Source organism: Epithele typhae (genome assembly GCF_022376455.1).
Source record: "Epithele typhae strain CBS 203.58 chromosome Unknown BXZ73scaffold_25, whole genome shotgun sequence".
Taxonomy (NCBI): Eukaryota; Fungi; Basidiomycota; class Agaricomycetes; order Polyporales; family Epitheliaceae; genus Epithele; species Epithele typhae.
In genome coordinates this window covers 57,613-85,297 of record NW_025954216.1, presented here as the reverse complement: position 1 = coordinate 85,297, position 27,685 = coordinate 57,613, and the positions used below count along the sequence as shown (strand labels likewise).

At 58.1% G+C, this 27,685-nt stretch overlaps 8 protein-coding genes across 8 annotated transcripts; 4 read left to right on the top strand and 4 right to left on the bottom strand.

Annotated features, from left to right (window-relative positions):
- Positions 1 to 3,143: 3,143 nt before the first annotated feature.
- On the bottom strand, positions 3,144 to 3,960 carry BXZ73DRAFT_101538 (uncharacterized protein; the record flags this gene model as incomplete). Its single annotated transcript, XM_048014940.1, has 4 exons — positions 3,144 to 3,195; positions 3,254 to 3,309; positions 3,388 to 3,654; positions 3,715 to 3,960. 4 exons carry the CDS (start codon positions 3,958 to 3,960, stop codon positions 3,144 to 3,146), a joined length of 621 nt encoding a protein of 206 aa, XP_047877690.1.
- A 341-nt stretch (positions 3,961 to 4,301) lies between these two features.
- BXZ73DRAFT_77651 (uncharacterized protein) lies at positions 4,302 to 6,040 on the bottom strand (the record flags this gene model as incomplete). Its single annotated transcript, XM_048022709.1, has 2 exons — positions 4,302 to 5,660; positions 5,741 to 6,040. The coding sequence occupies 2 exons, from the start codon at positions 6,038 to 6,040 to the stop codon at positions 4,302 to 4,304; spliced, it is 1,659 nt and encodes a 552-aa protein (XP_047877689.1).
- Positions 6,041 to 6,761: 721 nt separating this feature from the next.
- On the bottom strand, positions 6,762 to 8,945 carry BXZ73DRAFT_77650 (uncharacterized protein; the record flags this gene model as incomplete). The annotated part of the gene is made up of 1 exon (XM_048022708.1): positions 6,762 to 8,945. The coding sequence occupies one exon, from the start codon at positions 8,943 to 8,945 to the stop codon at positions 6,762 to 6,764; it is 2,184 nt and encodes a 727-aa protein (XP_047877688.1).
- Positions 8,946 to 10,723: 1,778 nt separating this feature from the next.
- Positions 10,724 to 13,685, top strand: BXZ73DRAFT_77649 (uncharacterized protein; the record flags this gene model as incomplete). The annotated part of the gene is made up of 23 exons (XM_048022707.1): positions 10,724 to 10,740; positions 10,792 to 10,824; positions 10,898 to 10,917; positions 10,993 to 11,009; positions 11,104 to 11,158; positions 11,205 to 11,243; positions 11,293 to 11,328; positions 11,373 to 11,422; positions 11,467 to 11,517; positions 11,545 to 11,567; positions 11,614 to 11,629; positions 11,685 to 11,765; positions 11,812 to 11,845; positions 12,038 to 12,084; positions 12,211 to 12,258; positions 12,305 to 12,343; positions 12,390 to 12,431; positions 12,480 to 12,565; positions 12,648 to 12,681; positions 12,745 to 12,902; positions 12,950 to 13,022; positions 13,107 to 13,188; positions 13,423 to 13,685. The coding sequence occupies 23 exons, from the start codon at positions 10,724 to 10,726 to the stop codon at positions 13,683 to 13,685; spliced, it is 1,344 nt and encodes a 447-aa protein (XP_047877687.1).
- A 1,575-nt stretch (positions 13,686 to 15,260) lies between these two features.
- Positions 15,261 to 16,230, top strand: BXZ73DRAFT_47129 (uncharacterized protein; the record flags this gene model as incomplete). Its single annotated transcript, XM_048019818.1, has 3 exons — positions 15,261 to 15,434; positions 15,522 to 15,614; positions 15,655 to 16,230. 3 exons carry the CDS (start codon positions 15,261 to 15,263, stop codon positions 16,228 to 16,230), a joined length of 843 nt encoding a protein of 280 aa, XP_047877686.1.
- Positions 16,231 to 18,134: 1,904 nt separating this feature from the next.
- Positions 18,135 to 20,136, top strand: BXZ73DRAFT_90066 (Abscisic acid G-protein coupled receptor-domain-containing protein; the record flags this gene model as incomplete). Its single annotated transcript, XM_048025495.1, has 9 exons — positions 18,135 to 18,193; positions 18,246 to 18,542; positions 18,598 to 18,710; positions 18,767 to 19,007; positions 19,058 to 19,166; positions 19,219 to 19,282; positions 19,335 to 19,520; positions 19,622 to 19,803; positions 19,858 to 20,136. 9 exons carry the CDS (start codon positions 18,135 to 18,137, stop codon positions 20,134 to 20,136), a joined length of 1,530 nt encoding a protein of 509 aa, XP_047877685.1.
- A 1,919-nt stretch (positions 20,137 to 22,055) lies between these two features.
- On the top strand, positions 22,056 to 24,384 carry BXZ73DRAFT_77646 (MFS general substrate transporter; the record flags this gene model as incomplete). Its single annotated transcript, XM_048022706.1, has 13 exons — positions 22,056 to 22,373; positions 22,531 to 22,623; positions 22,689 to 22,735; positions 22,792 to 22,801; positions 22,867 to 22,995; positions 23,016 to 23,060; positions 23,117 to 23,192; positions 23,259 to 23,487; positions 23,610 to 23,679; positions 23,735 to 23,905; positions 23,964 to 24,096; positions 24,165 to 24,284; positions 24,344 to 24,384. 13 exons carry the CDS (start codon positions 22,056 to 22,058, stop codon positions 24,382 to 24,384), a joined length of 1,482 nt encoding a protein of 493 aa, XP_047877684.1.
- Positions 24,385 to 25,265: 881 nt separating this feature from the next.
- On the bottom strand, positions 25,266 to 26,852 carry BXZ73DRAFT_77645 (uncharacterized protein; the record flags this gene model as incomplete). The annotated part of the gene is made up of 13 exons (XM_048022705.1): positions 25,266 to 25,332; positions 25,373 to 25,406; positions 25,457 to 25,503; positions 25,548 to 25,628; positions 25,675 to 25,778; positions 25,846 to 25,896; positions 26,035 to 26,084; positions 26,133 to 26,158; positions 26,207 to 26,249; positions 26,293 to 26,316; positions 26,426 to 26,526; positions 26,605 to 26,637; positions 26,689 to 26,852. 13 exons carry the CDS (start codon positions 26,850 to 26,852, stop codon positions 25,266 to 25,268), a joined length of 825 nt encoding a protein of 274 aa, XP_047877683.1.
- Between the last annotated feature and the right edge of the window lie 833 nt (positions 26,853 to 27,685).

Below are 27,685 nucleotides of genomic sequence, written 5' to 3'. Positions count from 1 at the left end.
ACGACTCTGCGGGACTTCCCGAAGTCTCGCATTTGCTGGCATTGCGCCTTCAATTCGTTTGCATGTAGTTCCATTCGAAATTCGAATCCTCTCCCGCGGCCGCGGGGCGCCGGTATCACCTATGTCCGTGCGTGGCTCGATGGCACGTTACTGATGCGCGCGAGCGGTTTGGGGTCTGGTTCCTTCCGTGAACGCTTCGCTGTCAGCGGACGTGATGGTACTCCCGGCACTATAGTGAAGACCTTGGATACATTTCGCGTCCGCAGCGGACGCATCAGAGTGGCGCAGCGGAGTCTGTTCTGCGGCGTCGACGCGACTCAAGCGGGCATGAGTGGGGGCGGGTCACGGCTTACATATGGGTCTCTCTCTCTCTCGCTAGCTGGCTAGTGGCCTCAGCAGGGTGGCGACACGCTCCGTCCGCGAGAGGGCACTCGCATCAGCAGCTGCAGCGTCGCGGCGCCAACGCTCGCGCTGCGTGGCGCTCCAGATGTGTGGACGACCGCCACTTGTTGACGGTTGTCACACATTATATGGATTTGGAGCGAAAACCATGGATTGCAGCGACTACATAATACAACGAAGGCGCATGTTGGCTTCCCCGCCGCACGAGCGACGGGTACTAGTCCCGAGGGCCACGGAGAGGCCTGCGCCGATACCTCGGGGAGCATTTTTAAACGGAGGTCGTAAGGACCTCCGTCGCCCCTAACATAGCTAGACATAGGCATAGGGATGAGAGCGGCGACAGCGAGAACAGATAGAGAGAAATCAAAGACGGGCCGAGCTGGGGCCGGCGCGTACGAGTGTCCCGGAGCCTGGAAAACATTCCGCGATAGTTCACGGAGCGGCATTCATCGGGTCGTGCGCGCCGCCTGACGATCGCCGACCTTGTAGGCATAGATGTGGAGAGGAGAGAGAGAGCGGGTAGTCGAGAGAAAAGAAAGACGACCGGGCAGCACGCACGACTTTCCCGGAGCCAAATCTTTCCGACAGGCTGAGCGGAGCGGCATCTGTCGGGAGTGTGCGTGCTGCCTGGCGCGGGACCATGTCCTACTTTCGCCGCTGGATTGGACAGCGGGAAGCGATCGACCGCGCCCTTACTGAGCCTGTATGTACGGCTGGCCTCGAAGGGGGTCGCTGCGAGGTCGAACTCAGATTACATTCAACAAGAACGATAGAGGCCGAGTGACTCACGATTTCGGGGGCTTGTATTGCAGGAATAATAGCTGCTGTGCAGAATTCAGGGTCGACGTTGGAGGAGAGAATAAGGGAAAGACGCACATATCACAGTCAGCCCTGAAGTGCGTCTCACGCAGTTCGAGCGAGCCGTTGGCGACAACCGAGAGGTTCGGGCAGTGCATACGCTCCCTCTCCTCAGCCCCACGTGCGGTGCGGCGCGAAGCCGCTGCACGGTGTCTCTCACCTGCCCATCTGGCGGTGAGGATGGCGACGCGCGAGCGACGCCAGAGCCTCGGTGCCGGGCGAAGAGAGTGACATGGGACCCGAGTTCTAGTGGGTTGGTCAGCGCAAGTGGCGCACGGCGATGGCGAACACAACTCACCTTCGAGGAGCCGTACACGCTCGGTGAGGCCGACCCCGCGAGAGGAGGGCAAGTCGGAACCGATAAGCCTCTGTTCATCGTCACCCGGAGGCGAGGATGTTACCGTGGCGGCCGAGGAGTGAGGGAGTGGTGTGTCGCATGGGCAGGGGTGCGCCACGGGGGGAGAGCATCGTCGAGGTGGTGCGGTGGTGCGGGTTCTGAGGAGAGAGAACGCGGGGGAGGGGGGCTTTTATCCTCGCCGGGCAGACTCCACCGCAAATCCCGAGTGGCGAGCGCATCACGCAAGATCCGCAAAGAGCACAAGGCTGCTCGCTCGGCTGTCACAAGGCCCCGTCGAGGCCCGCGATACTGGGATCCCGAGTATCACCCTGGCCAATCGCCTTCTACACCCCTCCGCGCCCAAGCAACACCAGGTGCTTCGCGGGCGAGAAGTCGCTCTCGGATCTCACAGAAGTTCCTGGAAATTTTGATTTCAATCAACAGAAGCTCTCAGCCGAGTCCCGACAGAACGAGCTACTTACCGAGCGCGAGAAGACTCGGGGAAAGATCACGGCGACCAGGGGGCACCGCAGGCCGTCGTGTGTCGCGGATTGGTCGCGGTGTCCAAGCGGCGGCGCACTAGTCGAGAGAAAGGCACCCAGGAATGATTTGGGGTGCTCGAGTCAGGCTCCGGTTGGACGGCGGAGTTCAGAAGTGTTGCCAAACAAGGGTTTGGTGTGGGCGTCGCAGTGGTCATGAGCGCCGAGCGGTGGACAAGCCCGACATCGTCCTTCTTGAGCACCTGAACGCTTGCACGCGCACGTATCTTCCCAAAAAACGCCAATGCGAGGCATTGAAGGGTTGTTCTCGATGAGCAACATGCCAGCGAAACGCTTGGAATCTACCATCGGCGGGTAGTGAACACTGAACTGTATGACGATTCAGATCTGCGGCACAAATATGAGCTTGGGGAACAAATAAGACCATCTTAGATGCATCCACAAGCCGCGGTATGGTTTACTCAGGGCGCTCACCGGTTGATGTAGTTCTTGAACAAGTTGGGTGAGAAGAAGATGGCCAACGCAAGATACATAAGCGCCTGATGAAGTCCTGTGGGCGCCTGCGGACGCTGGCGCCGGGTCTTTGGGCATGGTTTCGAATCCAGCTCTTGCTGCTTTTCCGTGGATCATGTTTTACTCCCATTAGTAATATCGGCCATCCTTTCGCGCGTCAAAATGGCTTCGACATCTGACTGGGGGCGCCGGGGAGATTGCACGTGGTGGGCTGCCTCCCAAGCATGGGGGATTGGTTGATGTTCACCGTTAGGTGCGAGCACATGAGGCCAAGCAGTATGCTTTATCTGTCGTTCGTGGAACGATGGGGCTTGGAGTGTGGCACCCGAGACTCTGGTCGCGCCGCGTGGCGGGCGGGATGCGGTCCAGATCGAGATATTCCTCCTGGGAGGGTTGGCGCAATAATGCAACAGCTTATGTACACGAGTGTACTCGCCCGGCCGAGCCCTCCGGTACAACATGGTCGAATGAACTGATTGCGAGAACCCAGCCCTTGCAGCAGACGCGGCCTCCAAACTCGCCCCTCGCGAAGCTTACATCCCCTGCACGATAGGAGCGGCGCCGTTCTCCAGGCCTGTCCACAAGCTGCGAGCGCGACGATGTTAGAGGGAAGCCGGGAATGGGTGAGGGGATGGTCGCGTACCTGTAATCGTCCCCGTTTTGCGTCATGTAACGCACCCAAGGGAGCGCCTGGTGGTCCTAGTAGCACGGCGCGCAACCGTACCCATCAGACCCGTCGCCCGCGCTATAATCGTCGCAGGGCGTCCAATGGTCTACCTCAGCTTCAGTGACGGCAGGAGAGTCCGCACCCCAGCATTCGGGGTCCTGAGGGGCTGAATCGTCGCTGAGGATGGCATTCGGGTCTAGGGTTTCGGTGCTCGCGTCGTCCTCGAGAGGCGCGCCGGTGAGCTGGAAGGGAGAGTCGTGGGAGGCCAGTTGGTCGTCCTCGACGATACGGTCTGCGGGAGCCTCTTGTGCTTCCGCGAAGGCGGTTTCCGTCATGGCGGCTGGCGCAGCGATCGCGGCGTGGACGGTGATCTCAGGCTGCGACGGAATACGTGTCAGCAACGAGGATCGGAGCCGGATATGGCGACAAAGGCAGACCTTCTGCGCTGAGGATAGAGTGAGAGATCGAAGATCTTCGTACGCGAGACCACGATGGGCAAGCTCGGCTGCTTGTTTGCGACATTGGCGTTGGATCGCCTCGACGCGCACGTGGGAGATACTGGCGTAGAACTCGGCTGCTTGGAGCACGAGCTCTCTGAAGTAGGCATCATCGGGGATGTCGCGGCGGTGCGGTGGAGGGTGTTCGTATGGACGAGCAGGGAGTACGTGGGCGACGGCCAGCATGATGGACGATGGAGGGGACAAGTCGCGAGGCAATGAGCTTATGTAGACCAGCAGGGTGCCGAGGTGGCTTGGTGCTCAGCCTCGGTGCCACCGCCCTGCGTATAGAAACCGCATCGCCTCTCATCGCCTCGTCGAGGTCGGAGGAGCAGGAATGCGCGAGAATTTGCCAGCGCCCAGCGCGCATCACGATCACGTGTAATCCGGCCAGAGAGTCGATCTGGTGGCGCCAGCACGCAGCTGCAGATCGATTCCAGAGCGCTTCACTTGACTTGCTGCTGACGATCGTCTCCGGCCGGGTTCCCGCAGGACGTGTACATGTGCGACATGTCCATCCCGGAGCTTCATCTATACTGCTGCATGGTCGGCATCTCAAAGGCATGTGCGGCATACGGAAACACCCCGTCCACGAACTCCCGTATCTCCTCCTTCGCTCCCTGCGCCGACCCCTCGCGGACCACGACCGTGCCGAGCACGAGTTCCTGCAGGGCATCGTGCGCCGTCACGTCGTGGAGGTCCGCGCGCGCCCTGCGTAGGGCGCCCACCGCGTGCGTGGTCTCGGGGAGGTGCAGGACGCGGAGGCGCGGGCACGCGCGCGCGACGTGCGCGAGGACGTCGAGTGTCGCGGTGCCCAGGGCCAGGGAGCTGTACCGCCCGCGGAACGTGAGGCGCAGCTCTTCGAGCGCGGGCCAGGCCAGCGCGGCTTCGAGTATGTCCGGCGAGGAGTAGCTGATGTCGTGGAGGAGGAGTGTGAGCGAGAGCGAGCGGAGGCACTTGAGGGGGAGGAAGGGGGCGAGGAGCGTGCTGAGGGTGCGTTCTGGACGCTCCAGGACATACTGGTGCATGTCGTTGTCGCGCAAGACGGAGGATTGGAGGTAGAAGCGGACGTGGAGGGACTTGAGTTTAGGAAATAAGCCAGCGATAGCCGAGACAAGGTTGTGGACATGGGGGATGAGCCGAGGCGGTTTGGTGCCGTTGATGCCGATGTGGAGGGAGGTGAGGGAAGGGAATTGGATCTCGGCCAGAATGGTCCCGACGATGGGCTTGATACCGTCGATTGTCAACTTCGTGACGACTGGGAAACAGACGTCGCTCAAGGGAGAGCTCCCGGAGTCGCGCTGTCTAAGGCTCGCCGTAAATGAGAGCTCCGCTAAGGACGGAAGGGCGCTGATCATGCGCAGGTCGTCGAAGGACAGTACTGCAGTATGCGGAAGCGTGAGCGAACGAAGGTGGCGAAGGGTGGCGAACCGCAACGGCCAAAAGTTCGACTTCAATTCTACAATTTCCAGTGCTGGACAGCGGAAAGAGATGATATCCGAAACGTATCGAAGCGCGGAGGGCGTATGTTGCTTGTCGAATAGAGGGCCTTTACTAAGATCGAGATTGATAGTTGCGTGCCGTACCGTCGCTGATATCAGGGCAAGTTGCCCGTTCTCGTATCGGAATGGCGCTCGGCAGGGTGCGGGGTCCCACTCGGAGCAGTGGAGTGTGATGCGATGAAGCCGTGGAAGGATTGTCAAGTGCCCCTTTGTGAGTGCGCCAAGTTCGGTCCAGACGGAAGGACTTGACGAAGACGCGAGAGCGCCGAATGAGACCTCTTGAACGTATCGGGCATACACGAGGAACCGATCCCAGCCGGGATGAGCGCTGAGGGCATCGTAGGACTGGTGGTGAGTGACTGTGTAGTGGTAGTGAGTATAACCCTGTAGGTAAACGCCGATATCAGCGACGGAGTGCAGTGTTTGACGCAGATCATAACTGGACTCTAGTCGAAGTCACCCACCGATAGAGACCGGGTCCCAGAGTCGGACGAGTGTGCGTCTTCAAGGTGGCGTAGTTGGGAAATCCCTGAGGTATACAGGAGACCGAGAAGTGGACGGTGGCCTGGAAGGGACCTCCAGATAACATTCATTGCAAATGGCGTGAAGCGTTTGTTGGTCAAGGCTAGTGCAAGAAGACCCTCGCTACCAACCGGTTTGGCCGTCCCGACGGTAAGATGGGATAGTATCTCGAAGAGAACATCGTCATCAGCACGCAAAAAGGCGCTTGCGGCCATGCTAGCAGCGTCTGCGATGAGCACCATGTTGCGAATGACAAAGAGATGACGAACTTAACATCAAAATGTGTGCTTCTTGCTCATTTCCCTGGCTTTTGTACCACACAGGTGCCAATGTACTTCTCAGGTTAGACCGGAAGGATCTTGGAGCGCTTTTATGTGGCCTGAAGGTTGACACTAAACATGCAGAAAGAAAAAATTGTGTGAGACAGAAGAGCGACGCAGTGATTATTAAAGATTTCTTACGCAACGTCGCGTTCAGAAGCAGCGACGAAGAATGCGGAGTGCGACACCGCAGAGGATGACGGTGACTGACAAGAGCAGGGGTCAGTGGGCGTCTTGCCGTCTCGATACCGACGGGTTGCAGCGCACGTGGCGGATCGATTCTATGAGCGGACTTGGGCCAGGCGGATCGACTCCGCCCCGGTTCTTCGACACGAGCGGCGACGAATATCTGATTGCAAGCGAACTCCAGCTATCCAGCAGCGCGGCAAAGCTCAGTTCATATTGTAGCGCTTGATGATGGATATACCCGCACGAATAATGAAAAGCAAATACGATCCACCCCGCACGTTCGGGGACCTGAGGGGGCTGGTGCGGAAGGTCGCGGTACATACGTCGATGGCACATACGAGGGTTTTTATCAACTCCATGAAATTACAATCCTACAATTAACTATGCAACGTACACAAGAACGGATGAGACTTCAATAAAACAGTGACCGATGGACGTAAAGATTTCCTCCGATTCACAGGTCGGAATCGGACGACTCGAGATCCGACCAATCGCTTCCAACATGGGCCCCACCTTCGAGCTCGTCCTTGTCGATGATCTCCAGCTTGTCCGAGCTCGCAGAGGGTCGGCGTTTCGCTCCATCGGGATCCGCAATGGGTGTGGACGAGAGCAGGAAGGGGTCGGTGTGAGTGCTAGACGGCGACGATGCAGCGACGTCTTCGAGATGGGCAGTGTTCTCGGAACTGGTGGTCGGATCGATGGGATGGGATGAGGCTGACGCATCCTGTGAGACGGGCTCTGGAGCGTGGAGTTGTGTTGAAGGAACGGCGGTGATGGCGGCAGGAGTGGTGTCGACGTTGTAGGAGGAGAGGGAAAAGTCCAGGGCGTCTTCGGACGCGACATCGACGTCGCCTGGCGCACCGATATCTTCCAGAGTATGAGCTTCGACGGGAACATCTTGGACCGAGGTCGAAGGATCCTGTTCGTCGGAGAAAAGAGACGGTGTTCCAGACGAAGATTCTGGGACCACCACGAGGTCTTCAACATCCTTGGCAACGAACTCCAGGGCGACGGCGGGAACAACAGAAGGACGAATGGTGACTGCGGAGTCCGACAGACTGCCCCGTCGCTCCAGCTCGTCCCCCTTCGGAGCCTCCTCATCGACTTCCGTAGCAGAGTCTTCCACCGCAAAGGCATCTTCCTTAGGGATGACCTCAGGAGCGGGTACGGCAGGGCGCACAGTGACCTCCGACTCAGTCACGCTGCCGCGTCGCGAGCTCCCGCGACTCCGACTGCGCTCCCGTTCGGCCTCGACGCGCCTCTCGACCGCGTCAAACGCGCGCTCAATGTCGCGTACGACCTCCTTCCGGCGCCCCCGCACCGACTCGTCCCCGTTGCTCTCCACCGCGTCGAGCCGGGTGAGGAGCGCGGTAAGCGCGTGCTCGTACGCATGCACCGGGCTGTTGTGCGCCGTGTACGCTAGCCCGTCCGAGCTCGAGGGAGTGGGGGAAGGAGTGCGCGAGCGCGAGGGAGAGAATTCGAGGTGATCAGGGAAGGAGAAGGCATCTTGGAGAGCACGAAGGGCGCCTTCGACGGCAGCAATCTCGGTGAGGGCTTCTGGGACCGGGGTGGAAGGAGAGGGCTCTGGGGTTGACGAAGCTGGCTTCTCGTCGGCGCTGAGACCAGAGGGACCCGTGACAGGAGCAGAGGCGGCAGCGACGTTGTCGAAGATGTCGGAGTAGAGAATGACGAGGGATTCCTGGACCTCCGGATCCTTTTCGGTGCGGATTCGGGCCTCGAGGTCCTCCTTGAGGGTCCTTGACGTGGTCTTCCGAGTCTCATGGGCGGAGACTGGCTTCGGTGCGACCAGCGGTGCGACGTCGACATGGACGTCAAAGTGGACCGCTTTGCCCTTCCCCTTGCGGTCAACGGGGACACCTGGGATGCTGAGCGACCGCGAAGTGACAGCTTCCTCGGGCTGGACCGAGAGGACGCGCATCAGCGACGGAAGTGGGAGAAACCACGAGTGGCATGTACACACCTTCGGCGCCGATGTTTGAGTGGCGAGAGGGACATGCTCGCGCGCAGCATGAAGATAACGCGCGAGACCGAGAATAGTGAGCATGGCTTGCTGCTCGCGATGACGCCGCGCCTCCACTCGAGCTCGAGCGACACGAGCGGCCTCTTCACGAACGCGCGCGGCACGAGCGGCCTCTTCGCGGGCACGGGCGACACGAGCAGCCTCCTGGCGAGCGGCGAGTTCAGCGAGAGCACGCTGGCGCTCGATGGCGAGTTGATGGGCGATGGCGCGTTGGTGGGCGAGGTACTCACGCTGGCGGTCTTCGTCGCCCAGAGCCGCCGAGACGAGGTCTTCGAGGGTGTAGCTCGGTGCGCTTACAGGGGCGCTTCGTGCGAAGTGGGGATGGGGAGGGTAGTAGGAAGGAGACTCTTCGAAGTCAAACTGCTGGGGAACCATGAAGCCATAGTGAGAGCGACAGTGACGGTGGGCTTGCTCCCTCGCGGCTTGAGCCTGGCGTTGGCGTTGGATCTCCTGGACGCGCGCCTGGGCAGCCGCGTACTGCTCCGCCGCCTGCCGTGCGAGCTCATCGAAGTCAGAGCGGTTATCCGAGAAGTCGCGGTGACGACGTGGGGGGTGGCCGTGGGCGTAGCCAGCGGGGATGTGGGTGAAGGCGAACATGGGAGCCAGTTGAGAGTGGTGGTTGTCGAGAAAGAGAGGGATGGCCGGGGCCGCATTCCGTCCTCGTCACTTTATAGGCCATTCTTGTAAAGCAAGGAGGACGCGTCGCCCGACGCGCGTCGCTGCTGCAGTTTGACTCATCGGGACGGGGATGACTGTGGCGGGTCGAAAGCGCGAGCGCATTGCCGTCTGCGGTCGTCGTCGCGGGAAAGCGCGAGAACATCACGTCAGCGACCGCCCAGCCACGATCACGTGCCACGACGCGTCGTTTGAATTCTGGCGCCTCGCGTCGTCCTCTCACGACGGGCAACGGCCCAGCTTCGGAGCCCGAAAAGGCGTAGAAAAAGCCTGTCAAAGGTGTCATTTCCGGCAGGTATTTTTCTAGGGGAGAAAAAGGGTGGGAAAGGCGAACTTTTATGTCAAGTTTGTGTGTGTCGTAGAGTATCCTGAAAGGTGACGTTTTGGGTGAATGTTTTGGCACGACAGAATACTGTGCTCAGAACAAAGACAATAGAATTCATTGTAAAGGCAATAGAACGTGTATTGTATGTGAGTAAAAAACAAGTGAGTACGAATGATAAGTAACGCGCGTTATTGGAATGGGTACCAAAGGTCTCTTTATCGATCGTTTTCGGCACCCCGTAAATCACACGGAGAAATTGCCCATTTTAGTGCCTTTTTCACACGCGCACAAAAGGCTGCAGAAAAGACACCTTTGACAGGCTTTTTCTACGCCTTTTCGGGCTCCGAAGCTGGGCCGTTGCCCGTCGTGTCTCTTGGATCCTCTCCCTCCCCCGGTATCGCTGCCGTGGTGCAAGTGATTGACGCACTTTTCTCCCGCATTTACTGCCAATCCGTGGTTCTCCAAAGCGCTTGAGTTGCAGGTTTCGCGTCCGTCGCTCTGGTATTCTTGCACAAAGGAAATGATCGACAGTGCTTCAGCATTCAAGTAAATGAGTGAGTCCACATATTTTCCGCTCAGTCATCGACCTGCAGCTGACAACTTGTGTCTCTACGAGTCCAGGCCTCATTGTGCGGTGGCTCATGGACCCCTCACAGACTTGCTGGTCGGAGCACCGTGCGGCGGTCCATGACAACAGTGCTCGCCGCTGGCCTGCAGGACAACACGCGTTTGATGACCGTCTCTTTGCCGTGTTTGGAATCTGCGGAGGACAATGGAAAGTGTTGGTTCTGAGTGCACGTGCACAGTTCTAACCAGCTCGGCAATTCCAAACAGATCTCGAGACGCCCAGCCATAAATGCCGCTTCCATCTCTCCGCCCTCCCTTCCTCCTTACCACCATCTGCCCCTCCCTCTCTCCTCCCCTGGTTGCTCTCTTGGTGTGGAGACACTCCAACGCTGTATAATATATGTTATACATTTGCATCCACCCATCCGCTACGTTTTGTGTTTTCGTTCTGTCGATGCTCACCATCTCGTCGCCCCAGCCTCAACACCCCACCCGCACGCAATTGTTTCAGGGCTGAACACACGCTTTGGTATGAGTTGTATTGAATGCCTGCATACGCTCTCGACCCTTCCCACAGAAGTGATGGCGTTGCTGCTCCTCAAGCTGACCACCCTGCCACTGACCACTCTTGTCCTGATCACCCATGTCGCGTGCTCTTCGCACATGCAATGCGCTAACATACGCACGCCGTAGTACGCGTACTGTCAAAGTAGCCTGCCAGTGACGTCCCCAGCGCTGACCACTTCGTACGTCCACCACGGCCCTAACTACGCTCACCTCGTTCTTTCTCGAGTACTGCGTCCCGATAATGTTCATCCCGGAAAAGTACGTACTCTTTTTGCGTTCAAGTCATTCATTGATCATGATATCACGTAGCACGCCAAACAACAACCAATCATTGTGCCCACGGTGCGTCGCCGGCCTCTCGCCATCCGTCGATGATACCCTTCGTTGCAAAGCATCCTCGACGCTGCCCTGACAGTAGTGGTGTACGCATGAGTGGTGCGTCTTTCGCTCCTTACTTCGCGTGGCTGATATTTCCACCGTCGCGACGTCCGAGATCAGGCCCTTCTGCAGCTGGTTTCAAACCTTTGGTACGTCGTACATCTAGCTACCCATCTGCACTGCGGGTGCTTACAGTATCTCAGAATCCACCGGCCAAAGCTACCTTCTCTCTTATCTTATTAGTGTTCTGAAGTCGTTCAAGTGCGTCAAGTGACTGTGAAGCGGACAATGATACTCGGTTCGTCTTTCCCTCTTCACTACTTTGCTGATTGTTTCATAAGCAGGTCGCTTGTCGGTTGAACTCTGGAGTCTCCCCGTCATATGTGAGTTCTTTATTCGAGTGTCGCTGAACTCACTGGTCGGCGGTTGCAGCGGACGTGTCTCCAATTGCACTCACCGCTGTGCCGTGTACGTGGTCACCTCGATGCGGTGTATGCTCAGTTCTTCTGTAGTATCCGATGACCTCAATAGTCTTTCGCCACAGCATAACATGCGGTCGAAGGTGCGTCGCCACTGCGCTTCACAAAGCTGAATTGTACTGGTCAGGCCTCACTCTCTAATGACGGTCGCACCGCACGTGCCCGCTCTGACCCCCGAGTGAGTGTTCTTCTATCGTATCTCAAGCTGACTTCTGTCGCTGGAAGAAGGTACATTCAAGCTTTGAAGCGTCTAGACGTCGACGTTGATCCACAGCACAGGATCTAGAGAGGTGAGCTCATTCCTCCTCGTCTCGCGTGGTTGATGTATTCTCCGTTCCATACTAGGCGACCAGGGATTCCCAAATCGAGCGGTCGCTCGAGGTCATTGGTATGTCGTCCGGCCGCCTGATCGTCGTCCTTTCTGAGGTGTGTTCTCTCTTGCCTCGTCACCGCTGATATCGTTACGTCCTAGATATCACAGGACCTTGAACTTGTGGAGGATCTATGTGAGTCATTCCATCTTCACCGCCCCGCTGATAGCTTGTCCAGATGTTTGTGGTTCTACTCCACTTCAACGCTCTTCACTTGACTTGCAAGTTTATCGGACTGTAAGCTCGAACCACAGCGTGTTCGCCGTTTCAAGTTGCAACTCACGTGCGTCGTCCCCTGACCCTCGCCATTGCTGATGCTCTCTGCAGCAAACGACGGTCACAAAGGTTCCTGCGAGATGTACAAGTCGTTCGAGGTACGTCCCGGCTACGTTCCAATGTGTTGACGTCTATGGATCAGGAGCTAGATGACACGAAGGCTATCCGCGATTGTCTCTGGTGAGTATCGATTCGACTATGCCGAGCTTACCTCCATGGCGTAGATGTGTCTCACCAAACAGGGATATGTCAAGACCATGCTGACATCACCGGTGCGTTTTCCTTGTATTTCTCTCAAGCTGAGGCCTTTTCGCCCAGATACATCGTGACGCGCATTGGTGGGACGACGTGTTCTCGGTAAGTCGTGCCATATGATCCGCCTCACTGATCATTTGTTTATTAGTCTACCTCCCCACTCAAATGCAATGCATTGTCCCCGACTCTGGTGAGTTCAGACACTCCACGTTGTTTTCTGATTATTATGACACTACAGCGTCCCCGCGCGGAACCATCACTGTTAGTCGTCTCCTCGCTCTTCCCAATGCTATCCCCCTTGGCAGACAACGCTACAGAGGGAAGGTACGTCGCCACTGCGTTCTCCGATCTGCGCCCTAACGTCTCATGATTAGGCGTCGCCCTTCAAGTAAATGTCTTGCCATAGGCAAGATTCGATCAAGAGAACGCCAACATCGCTGGTGTGTGTCCACTTCTGCTTCTCTCATGCTGACAACACTTCGCACAGATACCGTTACACACAGGGGTTGATGAAGAGGTCGACATGTGGGGGACCCCGAGGTACGGTCGGCGGCTCGGCCGTCGTCCTGGCGCAGGCCTCTCCGTGGCCCTCGGGACCAGTACCTGTCGACGTGTACACGCCGGCGGGGAAGCTAACGTGCGCTGAAACCAAGACCGGAACGTGCGTCCCCGTCTCTCGTTCACCGTGGCTAACGCTTTGCTCTGCAGTCACGTTCCATCGGGGTGCAACCTCACACAAGATGTATCCTCATGCTTCCAATCACCCGACTGGAGCACGAAAGTGAGTGCACGCTTCACCTCTGCAACTTTGGGCGCTGACACGCCCACATAACAGCTGCACATATGCGTTCACTTTGAGCGACAGTGCCCTCTTCTCGGCCGAGCTCACTTGGGTGCTTCAACCATGCGCGTCGGCGCGATCTCACGCACACTTCCCAAGGGCCCGTGTATGTGCGAGCAGCATGCGTCAAGGATCCGCATGCATTCGAACCAGGCGGCGCTGTGGCAAGTCAGCGCTACCTGTTATGACCTTTTGGTATGTGCGAGCAGCATGCGTCAAGGATCCGCATGCATTCGAACCAGGCGGCGCTGTGGCAAGTCAGCGCTACCTGTTATGACCTTTTGGTATGTGCTCGCTGAACTCGTGCAACGATCCACCGCTTCCAACATCGGCCGTACAGGGAATACCACGATGTCCCACTGCAGAGTGCGCAAGGGAAGTGACACGCCGCACAGAAGACGGGGACACTACTCCGGCGAGTGGGCAGTGATCGTGTTCCTCTCATACATCAAGGTGTCGGGATGCGATGAAGATATATCACGTCAAGCTGACAAGAGCGGTAGATCGGCCGATGAAGAGGTCGACGTATGGGTGATCCCGAGGTACGGTCGGCTCTTGCACCAGCCGTCCCAGCGCAGGCCTCTTCGTGGCCCTCGGGACTAGTACCCGCTGCGGCCTCGCGCTGTAGCGGGGAAGCCAACGTGCGCTAAAATATACGCCTCGCTGTTTCGGCCTTCGTTTCCTTCATGAGACTCATTCCTTTCTACACTCGCAAAGACGCGATCGGGGAGCACTCGTTGGATCTCAAGTTCAGCATGCTACACGTCGGCAGGGTATATAAAAGTAGTCCTGCATACATATACTCGATGCAATGGAATACGTCCACGATCTCAGTTTGTAGAGGGCACTGCTGCTCCCGGTTGTGTTTGATCCTCGTGCAGCCTGGGCCTGACCCATGGGCCATCTCCTCTTCGCTCGTCCCCACCATGGGCTCACGGTGATACCGATCCCGTGGCTCGTCCCTGATGTTTGATGGAAGGTCATCGCGTGTGTCTGGTTCGCCCATGCGTGGACATGATTATTCGAGGAAGGAAGTAGTACGTACAAACCAGTCGATCAGTGGAACACATGTCCTACATAGAGCGCTGAGGAGATAGACAAAAACGGGAGGCTTACCGCGGGCGAAATATACTTGATCTTCAAGACAGGGAGGCTCCGTTGAGCCTTCGGCATCGTTGTTGTGGGATTGGCTACTCTCTCATCCTATGCACCAGGAGGAAGACGGTACAGACGCCGCTCAAACGTTGAAGTGACTGAAGATGCTACTCGGATGGGCTCGACTATGAGGCCATCCATCTAGTTGGAGCGCACGTACTCTGAGAGGGCGGACATAACGGTCTCATCATCCCAAGGCTTAATCATGAACGTCGTAGAAGATAAACAATGGAAATGCATTCAGAGTCGCGAACCGACGTTACAGGCAGGGGGACATAGGTCTACAGGACGAGCCATGGGGGAACAATGCGACAAAGCGAAGGAACTTGCACGAACCTTGACGACGAACCTCGCCCTGGATATCAGCATGTTGCAGTTGCAGGCAGCGATATGCGGAGGTCGCGGACGCGCCGACCGTTTGCAGAACCGATCACATTCATTGGAGTCCACGACATCCGCCTGCGAAAGATGGACCTATGGGAGACTACGTTAGCACACCACTTAGATGCAGGTCGCAAACGCGGAATAAGGGATCAGAAAGCTAGGTGCAAAAGGTGTCTGCATACTTGAGCAGCGGTGTCTAGTCGCTTCTTGGAAACACGGACCATAGCGTTGTGTTCATCACATCGAGGTGCAGTGGACGCGGAGAAAAGAAGAAAGTACTCACCCTTCAACATAGGAGCGGTCGCGAGATGGTATTAGAAGTGGCGATGTTGGAGGGCATAGTGAACGGGGAGAGGGAAAAAGCAGAGATCGTCGCTCAAATTTGCGGGGATAAAAACGTCGCGTGACTGAGTTTAGGGCCGGCGCGGCACCTGGCGACGGCGTCATGTCGCGACCGCCGACTGCTTCATCGAGCTCTTTATTCCCCGAATATCACTGCTCACCTGTCCTGCTGCTACTCTGCTGTGTTGAATCTTGCACTTACGCAATAACCAGACATGTAAGTTCTTTGTTTTGCCTTGGCTATGATCGAAATGTGACCAAATATACGCAACCTACTCAGCTGCTCTTGAATCCATCATGAACAAGTCCCAGTTCTATCTATCCCAGTGTGCCGAGGCGGCGTCGAAGAGTCAGATGGGGTTCACGCTCGGAGCCGTTCTTGTGAAGGGCGGCAAGGTCATATCTTCTGGCCACAATCATCATCGACCGCATTACGACGGCGCCGAAGTGAGGACGCAGGGACATCGCAAGGTGAGCTTTCCCTCCCAACGTCGGACCTTCCCCTGCCTTCTGCCCTCTCCATCCACGCTCTTGCGCTCATATGCTGTCGTCATGCAGCCGGTGTCCATGCACGCGGAGATGCACGCCATCTTCTGCTGCACTGGCATGTCCCCTTCTTTCAAGACGCAGGTTCAAGGCTCGGTGCAGCGCGTTCCACCGGCCACAACACAACCAGACACACCACCAAAAGGTTCAAAACCCTTCGCGGGCTCAGAGAGCGCACTCTTTGAGCCCGCCGATGTCGCCGCTCTCGCACGCGGCGACCGCCTCCAGCGCGGAGTCTTCGGTCTCGCCTAAGCCGGGCAAGACGAAGACTGAACGCCGCAACAAGTCGCGACCGCCGGTGCGGATGCAGCACGGCAGCGACGGTGGCGAAGACAGCAACTGCGACGGCGGGATGTCGACGTCGAGCAGAGGATCCGCCGGATGCAGCGCGCCGCGGAATGTACTCGCCGCGACACGCTTGAAGAACGGCGATCGGGGGTGGGGCGCGCGGCGACGCGACCCGCGCACGAACGGTTCCGACCTGTACGTCGCGCGATTCACGAAGCACGGGACGGGGAGCGCGCGGCCGTGTTGGAGGTGCTTGGAGTGGTGCCGGTGGGCGGGCGTGAAGCGCATCTTTCACTGGGACGCGGACGAAGGTAAGTTCTTGGTCTTGAAGGTGAACAGCGCGGAGGGCGAGCAGTATGAAACGCATGCGGACATCCGCTTGTTCGCGGGATTGGTGAGCGCAGTCAATATCGTGCGCGCTGCTGGAGGCTGACGTCTCGATAGGGATGGTAGCTCATTGAAACTACGGCGGTGTTTTCGTGTATACTCCCTTTATTCACTTTTACCAAGCGTTTCGTCTTTTGATCATCTTTCCGTCTTCATCCTGCCACCCCGACAACTGCTCTCCGTCCCTTCCGATGGACGATCGGAGTTACTAATGCGGGGGAGAGCGAGTTTACGAAAGGCATCAATTCAGCCATGAGATCTATCTTGTCGTGGTCTCACAGTTTTACTAGTTGCCTAACATTTCTGTACTGCTCGACCCATAGATCTCCACGTGCCCATGTATATCGTTTTCATAACACCGGAATACAACATGGGTGCACCTACAGCTCCCTGTACATGTATCAAACCTTCCTCCTAGATGGTCACATTCGGCGCATGTTGGCTTCCTCGTCGTGGCATGTGCGATCAACATCAACACGATGACGACGAGTACTAGTCTCGAGGGCCACGAAGAGGCCTGCGCCAGGATGGCTGCACCAGCAACCATCCCTACCTCGAGATCCTTCCGACTGTCGCCCTGTTCGTCGTCTACTCTGGATGCTGAACCTGTCTAGCAACGTATAAGTACACCACGATATTCCATGGCGACTCACCGAAACGGATATGCACCAAGGTACATTTTGAGATCTAGTTCTGCATGATGTATAGGACCAGTGGGTCAGTCTCGGTCATGTGTGAAACGCTTACGATGTCAGGCTGTGCGGCCCTGATTGTGCGTTTGACTTGAATGTGCATTGTGGAGTTCGAGTCTGGAAAAGGTCACGTCAGTGATGAGAAACTCGGATGTCGGAACCTACAAGCTTTATGTGGCTATGTTCCATGGATTTCTCAAGACTAGACCTGCGGACTATACAGGTAGTTGAAGATAACCCGCGCCCGATGACGTCATTAGCACAGGAGTCAAGCGCAAGCGACACGCACATTGACTGTAACAAGTTGTATGGATCGAAGGTAGTGATACCGCATGGATTCTGGATTCTCAGATAATCTGGGAGGCCTGTCAGCAACAACAGAGCAGGTATAGATACTTACCGATCGCGAGGTACAGACTACTTATCTAAGTGTTTGTTCGCTAGCTGGATCGGCAAACGATGGCCTGGAAGCAGCATAGTAAGCATGTGTGAGCAAGGAAGAAGAAAACGACTTGATTTGGCCCTCAAAGGGCCTTGCCTGAGTCGTTAGTAGGCGGGGGTGAATGTTTGAACGCTTGGAACATTGAAATCCGTCGCGGAAAGGAGGGGATGTAAGGTTGCTGTCGTGGGCTTGGTAGTGGAAGGTGACTGGGGAGGTGGTGAGACCACCTTGCTCGTTTATATCTGCAGAGGCCGGCGGCCGAAGGAACCAAGCGGAAGTTAGCCTCAAGGACCAAGCAGAGAGGCTGAGCCACTCAAGCCGTCAGCCGCCCGACCAGGCTCGGAAACCCTCGGAGCGAATTCGACCGAAATCCAAATGGCCGGCGCTGTCCGGTTCCTCCTCCGACTTGGGCCTCTTCTCGATAAGATTTCAGCCTGGGTGCCTCGAGGACCAGCTTCACTCACACATCTTCTACATCGGCGCTCCTGGGGATTCCGATCTATCCCGACATGCCCCGCCTTCGGCGACTTTCGTCATCTCCGATTTCCACTCCTCGGCCGACGGTTGAGTATAACAAGAGGAAGCGCCATCACTCTTGACAAGAGGGCCAACCACGTGGCGACAACGCGATGACGTCGACGTGTCGCGGACCGTGGTGAGCGTCTGCTGCGTATCCCGCGCAGCGCTACGGCTTTCGCCCTGCCCCGATCCCCAACGACGAAAGTCCCTCAATCTCCCCGCCCGCACCCCTTCTCGTACATGCGCAGACGTACGTCCACCCAATAGCGATCATCCCGCGAACGCCCAACCTCCGCCATGTCCGCAACCGCCTTCAGCACATATGTGGCACAGTCGTCTGTGTTCATAATTTCACGGTATGTTTCATGCATCACAGCTCGCCCTTAGGAGTCCTCAGTATCTTTGCAGAGCACTTTTGTTCTTTGCGTCGCGGCGATATCTTCTCCATCATATCTATCACGACCTGCAAGACTTATCCCCCAAGACTCACTCGGCTCCCGGTACCCCAGCCGTGGTTTTCGATGCAGATGGCGTGGAGCTGAACACTCTCCCTGCGCCCACGACGTCTCCGAACGTAGTGAACACCCCACGGAAACGACTCTTCCACTCGTTCCTATCAAGAACACTGTTCTCGCTCTGTTTCTCGGAGAGTTGCATCTTGTTCATCCTGCTGGTGTGTCAAGGTCTAGACATGTTTAACCCGATGTACGTCCCACATATACCCCTCGTGCATGAATCCTTTGGCTGAATTCGTCCGCAGGGTCCGACTACTTCACTGGAACATCTCTCTTTACTTCCTCATCATATCCATCGTCCTCGTAATACCCGTGTCTTACAGCCTTGTTCTCAGCAACTCGTCCAATGCCCCTGGTGGTGAGCTTCCTTCCTTCTTCCTTCACACCTCATTTTTGTATTCACATCTCAGCCAGTCCCTTCGTCGCACCATAATGTGTTTTCGGCAAGTCTAGCCCTGTACCTCATCCCCAATATCCTCACTCTCCTCGCTCTATCTTATGTCCCCCTGCCTGATGGGATGCCGACGCATACAATCATGGCATCGACTTTATCTCGCCTCACCGTGATAGGTACCGTGATAATAGGCGCACTGTCTGGCTTTGCGGCCATAGACACGGCGTGGGACTTCTTCCCAGTGTTTTCCAAACAGTCCAGGTGAGTTTTTTGTCACATCATCACGTTCATGGCTGAGCATGTTGCGAAAGGTCGCACCCAACGGATGATGAGGTTAGGAATGCGGAGTCTGGCTTGGGGAGGGTTCGAGAGGATCTGGTCCGGCGACAAAAGGAGTTGAGGACACTCGAGGAGTCCAAGGTGCGTGCATCTATGTCTTTGCTCAACCTGCCTCCAACACTCCGCCATCTAGAATCCCGAGGCACACTCATCCCATTGGCTTTACCGTGCGCTGCCGAGCTTCTCGGGCAACAGTGGTGCGTCTCGCTGTCTCTCAGTGTCCTGCGGGTTCCCTTAGTCACCCACCAGAGGCTTCATCGCTTGCCCAGGAGATCTCAGGACTACAAGCGCTGGAGTACGAAATGTCACGCAATCTGGAGACCCTGAAGCAGCGCCAGGCGAGTGCGAAGTTCTCGAAGACGGTTGCCGGACGACTGTTCAACTGGGGTGGCCGCTTGTTCGCCATGTACTGCGTGTATCGCATCTTCAGCGTGAGTGTTTCGAAGTAACTGCGCGCCATGACTTTTTTTAACACGGCGCTCATACGCAGTGCATCGTCGGTCTGATACTTCCCCGGTCCGCGGCAACCACTCCAGGAGCGTCGACGTCAACAAATGCGGATGTCGTCAGCCTTGTGCTTGCGCACCTGTTCTCCTTCCTACCCTTCGTGCACGTCGCACAAGGCCGCGTGGCCGTCATTTCTCGTCAAATCAGTCTTATTCTTGTCGGCGTTATCATCTTGAGCTCGATCCGTCGGATCCTGCAGGGCGTCGCGCGGGTACGTTTAGATCTCGCTATCCGTTTGCGACACGGTGCTGACATTCGCCCGTAGGTCCTCCGTGTGACCAGTCGCTCGCTCGGCGCATCGCTCATGATGCTCATGCTCGCGCAAGTGATGGGCATCTATCTCCTCTCAACGCTCATCCAGCTGCGCACGTCGTTTCCGCCACCACCCGCACGGCCAGACACCTCTGCAACCTCGGAGACGCTGTTCGCGACGCTACCCGAGTACCAGTTCTTTGGGACGCTCTTCGACGGGACGTTCCTCCTATCGGCGGGTGTTGCCGCCGCCGCTCGGTGGTTCGGAGACAAGGTGGCTTCTGCCTCATGATTATGCCGGTGGGTAATCAGGCCCAGGAGAGGAAGAGAGCTCGGGTTGTACGTGTATGTGTCATGCCTCCTCGTGCTACTTTTAGAGGACCGTGGTGGACGATCAATAGTCGGATCGATAGCTTACGTTGCCGTTACTTAGACCGCCAAAATTCTGGACCGCAGCGATTAGCTGGTGGGGGTGATTGTGCGCTACGCCAGGGCCACCATTTTTCTGGGAGCTTTTCTGGGAGTCGTTTCTAAGGTTTGAAATCCACGTGCATTCAGAAAAAGCATTTCTATGGGCGAGAGAAAACCTTACTTGCCTTTCTCCTGGCTTTAATGTGGATGGTCGCCTAGGCGTGCGGGGCCGGATGTGCGGGCCAAAGAACTCCCGACCTCGTGGGCACCTGGGCAGGTGTTCTGTCAAGGATATTCAACGCTGAATGGCGTGTGAAGACACGAGGTGCGTGCTGACATTCCAGGAGAAGCCACCAAGCTCACCTGGAAATGTTCGCAGCGCTCGCACATGCACGTTTGGAAGGTCTGGAAATAGGGGAGAGTTTCAACCGCCGGAAGCCACGCGCATCTAGGATCCATGTTCTGTATGTACGTCGCCAAAAACAGTTTCACATGCGTCGATGGCTTGTTGTGATCCCACCATGCGGTCGGCGGTGTGGTCGTATGGGAATTTCAGGCTGCGGCAGGCGAGACAGAAGAGCAATAGATGGGCGAACAAACGCAATTAATGTTTGGAAGGCACCTGAGGCGGCTATTGTGCTGCCCGCGCTTGATTGGCGTGCGCTCTGGGAAGCACCTGCGTCTGGTCGTGCTCAACCGGCTGCTTCTCTGACCCAAGGTACCGTTCTTCGAAGCCTGCGGCCGGACCATAAGTGCAGTGGGGTGGCGCGTTGGATATGGCATCGAGGACCGGTCATTCGAGCTGCCATGGTCCATCGCTGGACGCGACTTCGCGCCACCGCGTTCACAGGATGGCTATGATGGTCCGCCCGTGTGCGCCCCGCGAGCGAGCGGGGCGGCGGGCCGCCCAGTGGAGCGTTTCGCCTGTCTTTCGGGGTGGACGCGGGGGCGCGTGAGTGGCAACCAACGGAGGGGCGAAGTGGACGATGGACCGGGCGGCGGGCAGGGCGCAGCTGGCGAGAGTGACGTCGGACGAGATCCGTGGGGAGGTTCGCGTGGGGACACATCGAGGTGACCTCATCGTCGGACCGCCGGAGGAGGAGGGCGGGACACACAGCCACGCACGGGAAGAAGATCTGTCACGATCACGCGACGGGCGGCGTGGTGTGGACGGCCACGCTCCCTCGTCTTCCCCTCGGCGATTCGCGCACGCGCCCCAGCGCCGGGCCCCCGCGACCAATCCTGCGTCCTGCGCGGTGCGTCTCGCCCCCCGTTTGAATGCCGGATAAAGGGTACTCATCACCGGATACCCCGCCTGCGCTCGTCCTTCGTGGGCGCACCCTGCTCCGCCGCGACGCTCGTCGGCGTCGCGGCATGCTGATGACGGCGTGCACGAACGGTGCGGACGCGCGCCCTTCTCAGCTGCCTTCGCCGTCCTTCGCAGCACCTTTCTCGCGACCGTCTTCGGGGCGAGCGTTGATCTCGGCAGCACCCTGGGATCGCTGGAGTACGCGAAGCAAGATATAGAGACCTTCCTCCCCAGCCGCTATCCACGTCCCTTCCCGCCCACTGCCTCTCCTCGCCAAACGCCCTTTCCGCCGCGGCCCCCTTTGTGCCTCGCCCCTGCAGCGTTCCAAACGACACGTCCTCCTGCACTGCCCTTTTCGCACTAGTCCTCCACCTCTGACTTTGACGAGATCTTGGCGATCCTCCAGATCCTCGGTTGCCGAGCTCCAGTCCCCCTCTGTCGACCCTGGACCCAAACTCAGCGGCCAGATACCGATCAACCGACATCTACCTATGGATCCTATGGAGTCCGCACCCATACACGCGTTAGCGCCCACGCTCATCACCGCCGACATGGAGAAACTCTCTCCTCACGACAAAGGTGGCATACAGCTGCTCGAGCTTCCAACATCCTCCGTGTCGCCGTCGATAACTCGGGAGGACGACGGGGAGGACGCGCCGGCGGAGGATGAGGGGCGGAAAGAGCACGGAGCGCAGCGGGCGCTCAAGGCCCCCGCGGCGTACGAGGACACGTTCCCAGACGGCGGCCAGGGCTGGGTCGTCGTCTGCGGCTGCGCTCTCTTCTGTGCGGCGACCGTGGGCTGGGGGTGCGTATGTCTTCCCCGCGCCGTCTCCTTCCCTGTCTCGCTCGGAGCTGACCGGGCCTGCCTCGCGCGACGGCGCATACAGTCTGGTGAGTGCTTTCGGGCTACCTCGCACGCATTTCCCCCGGAGCACTCACTTCTTTCTTCTTGCCGCTCGCGCGCAGGTCTGGGGCGTCACGGAAGAGTTCTTCAAGTCGACGATGTTCCCCGGCACGCCTGATTCGGTGCTGACGACGCTGGGGAGCCTCCCCCCGCTGGTGCGCGTCCCCTCTCCCGCCTGCTCCGCCGCTTGAGGCTCACGCGCGGACCGCGGCCTGGGCAGATCATGACCTTGGGGAGCATCGTGGCCGGAAAGCTGGCAGACCGATAGTGCGTACCTCGAACTCCCGCCCGTGTCCTTCTCCAGGCGCTGAACGGCCGCACAGCGGGTACAAGGTATGCTTCCCGTCTGCTTTTGCCCACGGACCGCGCTCGGGGCCTCACCGCGCGCTTGCGTCCAGCCCTTCCTCGCGGCGGGCGCGGTCATCTGGGTCGCGAGCATGGTCGCGAGCGCGTTCTGCACCGAGGTGTGGCAGTTCTTCATCACCATGGTCGGTCTTCGCCTCAGGCTGTTTTCATCGTACGGAATGGTGTTGACGGTTTCTGGCAGGGCGTCATGCAGGGGATCGCGGACGCGCTCATCTTCCCGCTCATCGTGAATATTCCGTGCCGTGTATTTTCGCGCCTTCCGCTCACGGCTGTCGTAATAAGGTCGCGTTGCCCACGCAATGGTTCCTTCGCCACCGCGCCCTCGCCATAGGCATCGTGGTTTCCGGTAGCTCAGTCGGTACGCGGTCGTCCTGTAACAACTCTGCGTCCACACGCTGACTCACATGCGTACCCCCTTCTCTAGGCGGCGCCGTTGCTTCCATCGTCTACCGCCTCCTCATATCCTCGCTCGGGCTGCGCAAGGCGCTCGCCATCTTCACCGGCATCCACACCGCGATGTTCGCCGCGGGCTACTTCATGATGACCGAGCGCCGCCCCGCGCACAAGAGGCCGGCCATCGTCTGGTTCGACCGCGCGTTCTTCAGTGACCCGGTCTTCTGGAGCCTCGCGCTCTGCTTCTTCTTCACCGTCTTGTGAGTCCGTCCGCTCAGGCGTGTGTGCGCGGTGGTCGCGCGGCCTTGCGTGTGCGACACGGCGCTGCCGCCCCTCTTACGAACCCGGTGTGCTAATGGCGAGTTTCCTCGTTCGCGCGCAGTGGGTACTTTGGCCCGATCTTCCTCCTGCCCACCTTCACGGCCCAGGTGGCGCCCCACCTCCCGGAGCTGGTCAGTCTACCTAACTCACGAGAGTGGATCGCGCGCTAACTCAACGCCCCCGCAGCTCACCGCGCTCCCGCTCACCGTGCTCAACATCTCCGCCGCGCTCGGCCGCATCCTCGTGGGCTTCGCCGCGGACCGCCTCGGGCCCGTGAACGCGCTGTTCGTCGCGATCACCGCCTCGGGCCTCACCCAGCTGCTCGTGTGGATGTTCATCAGCTCGTACGGCGGCACGGTGCGTCCCCCGCTCCCGCACGCGCGTGCGTGCGTCCTCTGGCTGACCGCGCGCGCAGATGGCGTTCGCCGTCCTCTACGGCTTCTTCTGCGGCTGCTTCCTCTCGCTCATCTCCGCCGTCGCCGCCAAGGTCTACGGCGTCGCGCAGCTCGCGGGCCTCTCCGGGCTCCTCCTCCTCTTCAACGCTCCCGGTGCGTCGCATTGCGCCCCCTCACCCTCTCTCGCGTCGCGCGCTGACGTTTTTGACCTCGGGGTGCAGGGAACGCGGCGGGCGCGCCGATCGGCGGCGCGCTGCTCGGCGCGACGGGCAACAACTGGCAGGTCGTGGCCGCGTACTCGGGCGCGGTGCAGGTCCTGGGCGCGTTGTGCCTGCTCTACGGTGCGTCTCCCGTCGTCGGCACGGCCGGGCGACGCTCACTGACGGTTCGGCTCTTCCAGCGCGGTTCAAACGAGAGCCGCGGCTCATAGCGGCGTACTAGGCTGTTGCTGTCGGCTTCCCTCCCTGCTGCGCTTCGCGTTCTTCGCGCCATTCCCGTTCCGGTTTCGACATAGACGGTATCGACCTGCCCCAGCGGACACCGAGCCTGTATATACTGTATCACCTACCCTTCGCTCTGCCATCGTCCACGGACTGCTTACGTACGCTGCTTGCTTTGCTATCGCTGCTACTGAATAGAAGAGTTGAGCCCGAGCTTGCGTGATAAACGTTGTTGCGTCGAGCTGGAGACAGCCCCTCGAAGGAAGGTCACTCGAAGGCGCGTGAACGATCGCGAGATGCGGACGGTGCGGGGACAGTTGCGCGCGCAAGAGGATTCGATTGCTATCGCAACTGCATGACATCAAGTCCCAGAATACATGCGGTACTCTTCTATCGACGCCATGCGCCCATGCAGTACTTCTACAAGACGGTCAGAGACATTGATTTTAGCGCACGTTGGCTTCCCCGCTGCAGCGCGAGGCCGCGGCGGGTACTGGTCCCGAGGGCCACGAAGAGGCCTGCGCTGGGACGGCTCGCGCGAGAGCCGACCGTACCTCGGGGTCCCCCACACGTCGACCTCTTCATCAGCCCTTGTGCGTAACGCGTATCTGGGCGAAGCGATGTCAGCATGGGAGAAGCGAAAATGAACGCGCACCGGCTATGTTCCACTCTTCCTGTGGCAGGACATGTCATATGTCAAGAGGGTTGGCACTGGGAAGGGCGGGGCTACGACGCGTGGCAGACTGTAGTTTTATAACAATCAGCCAACCACACGAAACGTCTGGACTCACAACATGACGCAAGGCATTGACTTTGGGTGGAGGGGGCAAATCGACGAACCGGCGATTAGTGTGGCAGAGCAGACGACACGACTGACCGAGATCACACCGTCCTCTTCATGATGGCAGCATGCTCTTGACATATCCCTGCTTGCTGTGACACGTTTACACTATAGAGGTAAGCTTGAGAGACATCGGATAAATACTCACCGGAAACAATCGCGGACAGCTTTCGTGAAGCGTCCTAGCCCCTGATTCACAGAAGTCAGCGCATTGGAACGCAGCGGAACGTACCTTGAGCGACTTGCGCATTTCGCAGGAACCTTTGTGAGCGTCGTGTGCTAAAGACAGTATCAGCACTGACAAAGATCAACGAATGACGCACATCGGGGGCCCCCGGCGACTTGCAAGGGCAACATGCTCATAAGTCGAGATGAAGAGCATTGTAGGGGGGTGGAAACGCAAACTACCGGACAAGCCATCAACGCGGCGGTCACTATAGAAAGACTTACCATGGATCCTCCTCGAGTCCATGTTCCCGTGACATCTGGGGCGTGGCGACATCAGCAGGGACGAGGTCGGAAGACGTACCAATGGCCTCGAGCGACTGCTCGATCTGAGAATATCCGGTCGCCTCTGGAGCGGAGAACACATCAACCACACGAGACAAGGAGCAAGCTTACCTGTTTAGCGCCTTGATTGTGGGGTGATGTTGGTGCGGAGACGCTTCGAACCTTCATTCGCGCAACAGAGGGCAGCTTGAGAGATGTTAGATGAACACTTGCTGCGGGCACTTTGTGCGGCGCGGTCTTCATCCGGGGGTGACATCTGACCACCGTGATTCAGCTGTGGGAAGCGCGGCGGCGACGCACCTTCGACGGCATATTATGCTGCGGCGAAAGACTATTGAGGCCATCGGATGCTACGTACAGAAGGAGTCAGCACACACTACCGTGAACTGACCACGTACACGGGTTCCAATCGGAGACACGTGCCCTGCGGCTGCCGACCAGTGAGCTCAGCGACCTCGAATATAGAACTCACAATATGACGAGAAGACTTGAGGGTTCGACGGAAAACTGACCTCCTTGTGTGACAATCAGCAGGGTAGTGAAGAGGGAAAGACTCACCGAGGACTGTCTGCTTCACAGTCACTTGACGCAGAACCGCGTCGGCACACTACTGAGATAAGAAAGAACATGGCTCTGGACGGGAGGATCCTAAAATACTGTAAGCACACAGTACAGACTGGTAGATACTCACCGAGGGTCTTGAGCCAGTCGCGGAAGAGCCTGATCTCAGCCGACGGGATTGAAGACGCGTTAGCCACGCGAGGTGAGGAGCGGCGGACGTACCGGTCGTGGCTGTCAGTGTGAGGTCCAGATGGGGAGGCTTTGCAACGAAGGATATCATCGACAGAGCGCGAGAGGCCAGCAACGCACCGTGGGCACAGTGATTGGTTGTGGCTTGGCATGCTGCGTAACACGATGAGCAAGGAATGACTTGAACGCGCGAAGATCACGTACGTTGCCGGGATGAATATGTCCGCGATCAAGTGCTCCACGAAGAACGAGGTCAGCGTAGTTAAGGTCGAGGTCGACGTACGATATGCCCAGCACTGGGTCACCCGCCTTCCGCAGCACAGCACAGCAGCAGCAGACCACGGCCCGCGAATTTTAGCGTATTGCATGTGCAAGGAGCACGCGACATGGGTGGTCAGGACAAGAGTGGTCAGCTTGAGGAGCAGCAACGCTATCACGTCTGTGGGAGGGGTCGAGAGCGTATGCAGGCATTCAATACAAATCATACCGAAGCGTGTGGTCAGCCTTGAAACAATTGCGTGTGGGTGGGGTGTTGAGGCTGGGGCGACGAGATTGTGAGCATCGACAGCACAAAAACACAAAACGTAGCGGATGAGTGGATGCAAATGTATAACATATAGTACACAGCGTTGGAGTGTCTCCACATCAAAAGAGAAACCAGGGGAGGAGAGAGGGAGGGGCAGATGGTGGTAAGGAGGAAGGGAAGGCGGAGAGGTGGAAGCGACATTTATGGCTGGGCGTCTCGAGATCTGTTCGGGTTTGCCGAGCTGGTTAGAACTGTGCACGTGCACTCAGAACCAACGCTTTCCATTGTCCTCCGCAGATTCCAAACACGGCAAGGAGACGGCCATCAAACGCGTGTTTTCCTGCAGGCCAGCGGCGAGCACTGTTGTCATGGACCGCCGCACGCTGGTGCTCCGACCAGCGAGGGGTCCATGAGTCACCGCACAATGAGGCATGGACTCGTAGAGACACGGTTTTTCAGCTGCAGGCCGATGACTGAGCGGACAACATGTGGACTCACTCATTTACTTGAATGCTGAAGCACTGCCGATCATTTCCTTTGTGCAAGAATACCAGAGCAACAAACGCGAAGCCCACAGATCCAGCGCCGTGGATAACAACAGATCAGAGGTAAGTGCAGGAGCCGAGAGCCTCCACACGGTGCACCACGGCAGAAATGCCGGGGAGGGAGCGGATT